At 39.0% G+C, this 9432-nt stretch overlaps 2 protein-coding genes across 3 annotated transcripts in view; both read left to right on the forward strand.

Annotated features, from left to right (window-relative positions):
* ttyh2 (tweety family member 2) overlaps positions 1 to 4402 on the forward strand; it is a 60743-nt gene extending 56341 nt beyond the window's left edge. Inside the window, exons 12-15 of one of the 2 annotated variants that reach the window (XM_032502608.1) lie at positions 266 to 451; positions 538 to 616; positions 1649 to 1675; positions 3119 to 4402. In XM_032502608.1, the coding sequence (XP_032358499.1) occupies positions 266 to 451; positions 538 to 616; positions 1649 to 1675; positions 3119 to 3199 (373 nt within the window). In that variant the 3' untranslated portion in view covers positions 3200 to 4402. The remainder of the gene's footprint in view (positions 1 to 265; positions 452 to 537; positions 617 to 1648; positions 1676 to 3118) is intronic. The other variant, XM_032502609.1, reaches the window with a different exon arrangement.
* A 992-nt stretch (positions 4403 to 5394) lies between these two features.
* Positions 5395 to 9432, forward strand: part of kif19 (kinesin family member 19) — a gene marked incomplete at its 5' end in the record, with an annotated part of 35240 nt that continues 31202 nt past the window's right edge. Inside the window, 2 exon segments of the mRNA XM_032502180.1 lie at positions 5395 to 5947; positions 8487 to 8567. Coding sequence (XP_032358071.1) covers positions 5909 to 5947; positions 8487 to 8567 — 120 coding nt within the window.

Consider the following 9432-nt stretch of genomic DNA (forward strand, 5'->3'; position numbering starts at 1 on the left):
TCAAAACAGCATGGATAGTTTTTTTTTCCAAATTTGTATGCGTGTGGACCCACCAGAGACACAAAATAACCCCCAAATTTTTTTTTCACAATAAAGGCACTCTAAGTACCTACCCTAATTGTCCACATGGGCTTAGGGTTAGAGGTTAGTCACATCCATTGCTTTCACTACTGCTGACTTTTACCTCACACAGTATTGTTGCCTGACATCTCTCCCTCCACCACACCTCACAGGCTCCTCTTATGATGTTTCCCTCCACTTCTAGAGAACGAGATTATGACGACATTGATGAGGAGGATCCATTCAACCCGAGAACAAGGAGGATAGCCTCTCAGAACCCCAACCTCACCAACATGCACAGCTTCTGCAGCTACAGCAGCAGCATGGGCAGCCAGAACAGCTTACATCCGCCCGCCCCGGCTGTCTCCAACGCCCCTGTGCCTGAGTACATGTGAGCGAACTGAAATAATGTGTGGAGCAAAGGGGGATTTGTAAATTTCATAACTCAGCTGAGTCACTTCTTGCATTCTTTCTCAGGAACCAGACTGCTCTGTTCGGGGGAAATCCGCGGTACGAGAACGTGCCTTTGATAGGACGAGGCTCGCCACCCCCCTCGGTGCGTTGGGTCCCAGAGGCCAATTACTTCCTATGATGTCACTTCCCTCTGAGCTAGAAGACAGATTTAGCCTTTAAAGCCCAGGAAAATTGTTTTTTTATGAATAACTGCTGATTATTTTATTCACATATTCACCCAGTGACTCAGCTCACTTCCTTCCTTAAACTTCACTTTAACATCACTCAAATGTTAAGCCATATCCAGGGACCTTTTAATTAAAAACATTAAAAAAAAAAAAAGTATTTAATGAGATGATCTTTCGTTGAACACTGTGCCTTCTTCTGCCCTCCATACCTTACTGAGGCTGACTTACAGTACTAAAACAAGAAGAGGAGAAGTAATGTGATTAATATTTAATCATGAAGTGAACATCATTTAGCCTCTCTCAGGCCAAATTCCCAGGAGAGAGTGACCCCCCCCACCCACCCACCCTCTCTCTGGGCCACTTGTCTCCTTGTTACTGTACATCATGGAGATAAAAAAAGAAACATTTCAGATTAATTATTCAATGGGCAAAGGCTCTTAATAACATGATGCACATGTGTGTTGACATACAGCAGTTAGGTGCTTTCTGCAGGTATCTAATCTACTTTAGATCAGTGCTTTGTAACCTCCTTTTTAAAGGGTAATTTAGAGAGACAAAGTTGGGATCACCAGGAAATACAAACAAAATACATGTTTGGTTTTTGATAAATTGCATCATACTTGTTGTTATGCGTAGGTTTAACTTCCACAAAAAGATGTAACAAATCAATATATTTCTACTTTTCATATTTGTGTATTTCCACAGTTTTAGTTTCAAAACATATGATGCCCTTGTGACTTCTTTCCTAATTAATGCCAGCAAGTGATGTGTAATTAAATTTTCCCTCATGACTTCAACTGTACAGCATCATGCAGTAGTCTGCAGCTAACAGCTTCTTTTATATATTTTTTGTTTGTTTGTTTGTCATGTGTACGTTTGTTTGTTTGTTTGTTTGTTTGTTTGTATCTTTCATTTCTATATTTCCTCTTTTTTATCAACTTTTGGAGATATACTCTCAGCAGTATAGAAACCGAGTAAGTCTTTTCAACTCTTCCTCAGGGTTAACACTATTCCTCTGTTGCATTTCTGTCTTTTCCCTCTCCTTCACATTACTTTGTTTTGTTCTTGTGCAGTTTTCCTGTTTGGCATGGCTTTTTAACTCAAAACCTGTTGTCCTCATTCCAGAAAGTCTGTCTGAGTTAGTGAGGGTTTGTCTGCCCCTAGTGTTCAAAGGGTGGTACTGTAGTTATGTCCCTGGATTTCCTCACAGTTGGCCTCCCTGTGCATGCGATTCTTCTCATTTAATTCTATAGATTGTACTGCCCAAGGTGTTGCACCAGGCGCTGTGTACTGCTATAGAATTGATTTTACACGGGTATTGACAGATTTAGAGTGATGTCACAGTTACTGTTAATGTCAACATGATTGATGTGTTACTAATTAAAAAAATGTAATGAATTCATTTGTTTAAACAAACTGTAGAATACATTTGTTATCAATGCCCTAAATCTGAATGTATGAGTTAAGAAAATCTATCTTTTGGGCATAAAACACTCAGCACCTGTAGGCTTGCAGATGGTCTTCTTTGTGGAAGATAGCAACTGTAGTCAGCTCGGATTGATAGCAGTTATGGTGGATTCCTCTGGTAAACCAGAGTTGTGTAAAAATGCCTCAAAACGCAAGCTAAGGACTTAAATGCATGACTTACAGACAAAACAGGAACAATAGCAGGCAGGCAAAAGTCCAAAAAGGTGGAAGAAAATATTAAATAAAAGGCTAAACATTGTGCAGTACAGGGGGTGAAGGGAGGGTATAAATGCTGGTCTGGTGGAAGCAGTTTGGCAATATAAATGATAGGAAATGTTAAAGAAATAGTTTGACATTGTTTGATGCTAGATTGGATGGGCTAAAAGGACAGGCCCGCCTCTGATTGGTTGATCGGTTGGTTAGGTTTAGGCATGAGGAGTGATATTGGCTAAGTTTAGGTAAATAACATCAGGGTTAGGGTTGGTTAGGGGTAGGGTTAAGTTAAGAATGTTAGGGTTGGTTAGGAGTAATGTTAGCTTAAGAATGTTAGGGTAAGTGTTAGTTAGGGTTAGGGTTAGTTAGGGTTGGTCATTCTTTTATGCTAAATCAAACAGTTTAACTTAACATAAATATTGGCTCTGTCTGAAGGTAACAGATCTATGTTCATGTAGCATATTTTGTGAATTATTGAATCCAACCTGACTTTAGCTGCCATCCTCAGGTAAAGCTTCAGTGTTTACAAAGCCACCTTTCAATCCTACAAGCAGTGAGAAATTGATCCTCAAAAGATAGATTTTCAATGGGCTATTCCTTTAAACCCCCATGGCATTTTCTGTCTTTATAACTGATGATTGGGGTCAGTCCATACCTGTGAAACCTCACACTCAGCTCACAGAATCAACTTGTAACGTCCTATGTTTGTGTCTGTGTGTTTAACTTTTCCTCCTCAGTACTCCCCCAGTATGCGGGCCACCTATCTGTCGATGACGGAGGAACAGATTAGACACTTTGGGAACGACTTCCAAGCATAGTCTTCTTTATCTGATCGAGGAGGCATACGACACCACACACACGCGCTCAACAGACAAAAGAGTGCGTGGCTACTCCAATCATCATAGAGGACAAAGTGTAACATCTGGCTGTGCAGTCTCAGGACAATGGAACCATATCGGTACTGTTCTGTGCTCATAAATGATTAATCACACTGGTCTGCACCAAGACATTTTTTTTGGGGAACTTGCAAAATATTTTTGACACATGCCGTCGACTTCAACCTGCTCTTAATATGAAGTGTTGGTCATGGTGTGTCATCTGTGGATGACGCATTTAGGGAAGATTTGACTGTCTTTATGCACCTGAGTTTGGCAAACATAATTTCGTTAAAACAGCTGATAGAAGAAGTTTTGAGGATGAATTTCTCACTGCAGTAAGACATAGTTACGTGGTCACTATAAAGTAAAAAAAACAAACAGACAATTTAGTATGATTTTTTTCCTCTCCTGTTTCAAAGTATTTTTTTACATTACAAAACTTACATTCATGTCTCTAAAGAGAGAAATGAAGCAGGACAGCTGATGTAAACATATTATTTTCTATGTATTATGCTTCATTCTTGATATTTGTGAAGCACAAATCCGGCACTGGCCACACACAGCAGGAGGTATTGTTGAAGCTTAATTTATTTACATTCACACACAGACACGCCTGCAAGTGAATCTTAAATCTCCCGGAGACGAGACTACCTTGGGACCACGGCTTCTGTATATAGGGTTTACAATAACATCATTCTGATGTGGTTTGTTTTGATTTAGTTTAAACAATGTGCCAATTTTTATATATTTTTTTCTAGTTTTGTGTGGCGACGTCACATAGAATCTTTTTTTTTTTTTGTATTTTCTAAAGGGCCGGTCATACATGTTCTCTACATATCTAATCCAGCTAATACATTTAAAAAAAGTTGTAGTTTCTGTCTTGGGAAGCTGTGCTGCTCTAACCGTAAATAATGGAAATAAGGTAAATATTTACATAAATCCACCCAGTACATGTTTGTATTGACTAACAACAATGTTCTGTAGGGATTTAATACATGCAGTTTTTTTTATTAATTATTTTAGTAAGTGTAATTTCTTTAAGCATGTTACATTGTACAGGCACCGAGAATGGTGCTTAATTTTGCGTGTGACCCCATACTACGGGGTCTAATTGTGAGTTAAATAAATCCATTTTGAATACAATTTTATGTGTCTTCACTTTGTTGGTGGGTGTCAATATCCTTTGGGTGCACAATACCACAGGGAAAACTGTTATGATCAACACCAAAGCGCCCCAAAAGTCTAACAAGGTGCTTAACACATCGCTGTCGAGATAAAGGTAGGTCTGGCATTTGTAGTTTTAAACGCTGAGCACAGTAGGGTATTTTTTAATTATTCCAGCAGATGTCAGCAAAGTCTAAGTGTTGCTCTTGAAAAACTGAATTACCCATTGGTTTTAACGCTGTAGAAAAAAATTGTTGTTGTTAACTTCACACAGTAGCCTATAGGCTACCCTGATTTTTTTTTAGGTAGGTGTGGAACACAACAAAAACAAGTCTAACAGATAAATATTTACCAGATAGGCCTGTATATAGCCTGTGTTTACATTGGCTGTGGTGGAATGGAAGTTAATACTTATGGAATTATTAAGACATTTTACATAAGTAATAATCCCACTGTTAAAATACTCTGTTACCTTAATAATAACAATTATCTTGATCTATATCGCACCTTTTATGACACAAATGCAGCTTAAAGTGCTTAATAAGAGAAACAAGTAGGCCTCTTAGGAGACATAAGAAGTGAAAATAAAATTAAGTCCTAAAGAGATAGAAAAACAGGATACTACTAGTAATAAAAACAGATTGACAATGATAAAAGCAATGTTAAGGTGTAAAAAGCCAAAAAGCCCATGTACAGGAATAGAATTAGCCTGTAAGGTAGCATGAAATGGAAAACCCTATTAAAGTAGGCCTACCTCAACATTGTACAGGCTATCTGCGTAAATTAACTTAAAGTTAACTTAGTAGTTAAATGCTACAGTGTATTTGTGACAAAAAAAATAACATTGAAAAATACGGGGTTTTATTTTATCATCGGAAGTAATTTAGGTTTCAAGTGTAGCTTGCTAGAACGCCACTGCTCAACGGATCTCCATGGACAACAACGTCCACGCACGAACGCTCATTCGCACACGCACTCGCACGCGCACACACACATAGCAACCACGGCTGTATAATAATATCGATAGCAACCCACAGCAGCAGCAGGGTAGCGGAGTGGAGCAAGGACAAACAGGGAAGTGGCTTTAACAGGTGGGCTGCTGCCAGTGTTACCACCTCTCTCCAGCTCTTCGTCTGCCGCCGGATAAATTATTCCCGTGTTTCGTGTTTCTAACCTGCTGAGTGGAAACCAGTCCATGGTGAAAACACACGACGCACTTTGAGGAATACGTAAAGAAATAGAGACTAGCTGGGACTAATACAACGGGAGGTCGTTAAGTGAGAAAGACTCGACGTGAGATTGTTGAGCTTGTCAGAGACCATTAGAGCAGCAGCAGAGAGTCCAGCACTTGTTGAGTGTGTGTACTGCAGGTGTTCTTTTAGAGGAGGTGACATGTAGGTAGCCTACCGATAGTGAGGAGAATGCTCCAGTGTCCCGTTTGTTATTGACGCTTATTATTACCCGTCGCTCTGACCGTATGTGACCATGAAGGACACAGGGGAATCAAAGGACCACCAACTAACCGTAAGTTCAAACTACACAATGCCCTTGTAATGTTGCATTTAACGCTACTGGGATTTTTAAATATCATGAGTTGTAAACTTAACATTTGTATTAGTTTCTGTATATGTTTTCCCTTTACTCAGGCGAGCTGTTGTTCGGTGGTCTTAACGGTCAACTCTGTAGTGTAGTGTCCCTGCAAAGACACAAACCCAGAACCATGCGGTCAACTGTACATTCAGTGGTCACTTTATTAGATTCACCTACAATGTAATGCGATCCAGTACATATGTTAGTCTACAATATGATGCCTAACGTTGGTGTAGTGTTCCAGTTTTTGTTGACATTTTATGAAATGTTATTGAGCTTAAAGTTGGTGTTGTAACACACATTTCAATTAGAGATGTTTCTAATTGTTTGTCCTGCTGTATGAGGGAAACAAAACACCTCTATATAATAATGGAATGCAGTTTAGTACAAACAACCCCCACTATGACCTTAATGCTACAACATAAAATTTAATTAAAAAAAACTGTACATAACAGGCATAATGAAAGTAGAATATATGACTAAACTAAACAGTTTGATGCATTGGAATGCAATTCATCCATCATCCATACATCTATACAAATATACATGCATATGCAAATATACAGTACATACTATATGGCATACATACATTATACAGTTATTACATAGTAAAGTGTATCTTCTTTTTTTATATAGATATATATTTCTATTTTATATTCCTAACAGCAGCCATTGTTGATGTTGTATTTTAGATTTCTCAGCTTTACCTTGCCAGCGCTGTGTTCTGCAGCCCATATCTGAATAATTGAAGTGGCTGTTTTAGTTGCCTGGGCTCTCTCTTGTCCAGCATGTAATACACTTTCTACAGTGTGCTGACAGAGAGAGTGGCTGATTATTCCCCTTTGCATTCCCCTTTTTAATTCAATTTACTGAAAAGGATGAGATGCTCTCACTCTGTTAATTCTCCCATACATTTAATTCTTTCGACCCGGTCTTCCTCAGGCAAATGACATTCAGCAGTGGCACAAGCATAGGGCACATACATGGTCAGCTGATCATACATCAGCTGAGCTCAATCAAAATAATTACCAAGGGCTTGATCAACTGAACTCATTTAAACTTATTACAAAGGCCTTTATGGGCCCAAGTGCCACCTTTACAATATATTACAACACAAAGCAATTGGGGATAAAAAAGCAATATGCACACAGACAATAAAAAAAATCAAATTAAAATTAGCAGAGTACGGGCATCTCATTCTTTTCAGTTGTATCCAGCCCCTTTTTTGCCCTGCACCTAACCAGTGGGGATGTGCACATTACTACTACTGCTCTTCCTGCCAATTACTCCCATTAAAAGCTTTCCTATGGAAAATGTTTTCTAAATGTTTTTATGGAAAGAAACTATGGTTGGGAAAATGGCATCACCCTAATTTCTTTCTTTGTTTTTGGAGGAGGAATTGGCATCAATCAGGTTGTGAAGTGATTTAAAGCGGAATGTGGAGTTTTTGAATTGTTTTTTTGAATTGTCAATCCATTCATCCGTTTTTTTTCAATAATTATATATCCCATTCAAGGTGGCTGTGCCATGTAACTTATTGCAGCATGCACTGGCCAGAAGGCAGGGTACACCCTAGACCTTTCACCAGTCCACACACAGACAGTCACATTTATACTCATATTTACATTTACGGACAATTTTGAGTTTCCAGTGTACCAAACCTGCTTGTGTGTGGGCTGTGGGTCTGGAAACTGTAGAGAAAAATTATGTTAAAACACGAATAATGTGCTAAATTCACACTGAAAAAACAGCCAACAAGGTTTGGTTTTAGGTCTTCTAAATGTGAGTATTATTCATTATCTGGTTGACTGGAAAAAAAAACATCTTACATCCTGGGCTTGACATTTAAAAGACTACTCAGGCAATTTCTGTATTGCACTTCCATTAATTTGGGCTACTCTGACAGACTTTACATCCTCACTCTGGGTCAAACTTTGATACGACGGGATCCTACATCTCTTCTAATGCAATATAGTGTATTTTCCTTAGACCATCCCTGCCCTGCTATATGCATACATCTTTCAAATTCTATATCTCTTTTTTTGTAGTACATTTAAGACTTGACAAAGCTCCTCCAGGGCCACAGTAAACATTATTCACCAAGTTTCACAACTCATAAGAAGATTTGGATGTTTAAAATCAATGTTCCTCTTTAGGAAAACATATGAATTCACACATATGCTGCAGCTGACAAATATACCCACATATTCTTCTGTACCACACGTTCTTTCAGCTTATAAAAGGTCTGGCAAGTACTCTCAACCGTACATTCAATTACAATTGAGCAACAACTGAATGTATACTCCAGACACATCATTTTAAAAAGGAAATGCATTGATTGTAGGAGCTAAAGCAGTCTTGTGTGCTGCCGATGTTGTTCCTACCCAACCAGGTAGAGTTCAATTCATTTTCAAACCTATAATTTCAGTGAAATTACTCTTTGTGTTAATTAAATTTACTTTGTGTGCTACAGGTTGCCTTGAGGATTCGACCCCTCAGCGATGCTGAGCAAGAGGAGGCGGCTACAATTGTGGCCCACAGAGTGGACGACCAGGTGAGATGGCTGTCCTTTATTCTACTGCTATCTGTGTGTGTGTGTGTGTGTCAGTCTGTTTACCTCTGTGTGCATACAGTATGCATGAGTGATGGGGTCAGAGTGCATGCTTGTGTGGAAGGTGGAGGTGGAAGTCTGTTGTCTCTGTTTCAGAACCTTCTTCCTGCCTGTCATGAAGCTGCACAGATAAGGTATCTGCAGGGACCTCGGTAAAGCCCACAGTTTCTTTTAAAAAGCAAATGAATTGTAAAGCTCAAATGTCACATTTCATTTGTAAATGAATGCTGGTTGACTCAGACCTGTAGCAAAGAGAGTGACCTTTCTAACGACTGATAGAAAACCTCAAATGCTTTCAATTGCAGACGGCTGAAAGCTTCGCCATAGTGAATGCCTGGGGTTTAATTGGACATTAACCATTGTAGAGCTGTGTAACGCTTCTTACATAAAACATTTGTGCTGATGGTAGTTCAGTCTCCTAGTGTGCCTGTCTGACTTGAATAGTAACACAAGGTTACAACCAGGGCAGCAAGTAGTAATTAGCAATTAGCAAGTACTCAGTTGTTTGAAGGACTACTGCATCAATTTAGCACTGATCTTCCATAACACTGTTAGACTCACCATGGATAGTACAAAAAGAATACAGAACAAAAAAATACAGCAGAACCAGAATGATTGTCAAATTACCCACAATGGAATTGAAATGTTCCACGGAGATGAAAGCAATGTTTTTGGATTAATCTATTTATTACACCACTCAAAACAGTGCACCAAAAACTTACGGATCTGTCGCACGTCTCACAGAAAACAGAGCTCTCACTCAACAGTCAAGGTAACAACAACAACAGAGATTATGTCACCACCGGGC

This window comes from Etheostoma spectabile, chromosome 21 (genome assembly GCF_008692095.1).
Source record: "Etheostoma spectabile isolate EspeVRDwgs_2016 chromosome 21, UIUC_Espe_1.0, whole genome shotgun sequence".
Lineage (NCBI taxonomy): Eukaryota > Metazoa > Chordata > Actinopteri > Perciformes > Percidae > Etheostoma > Etheostoma spectabile.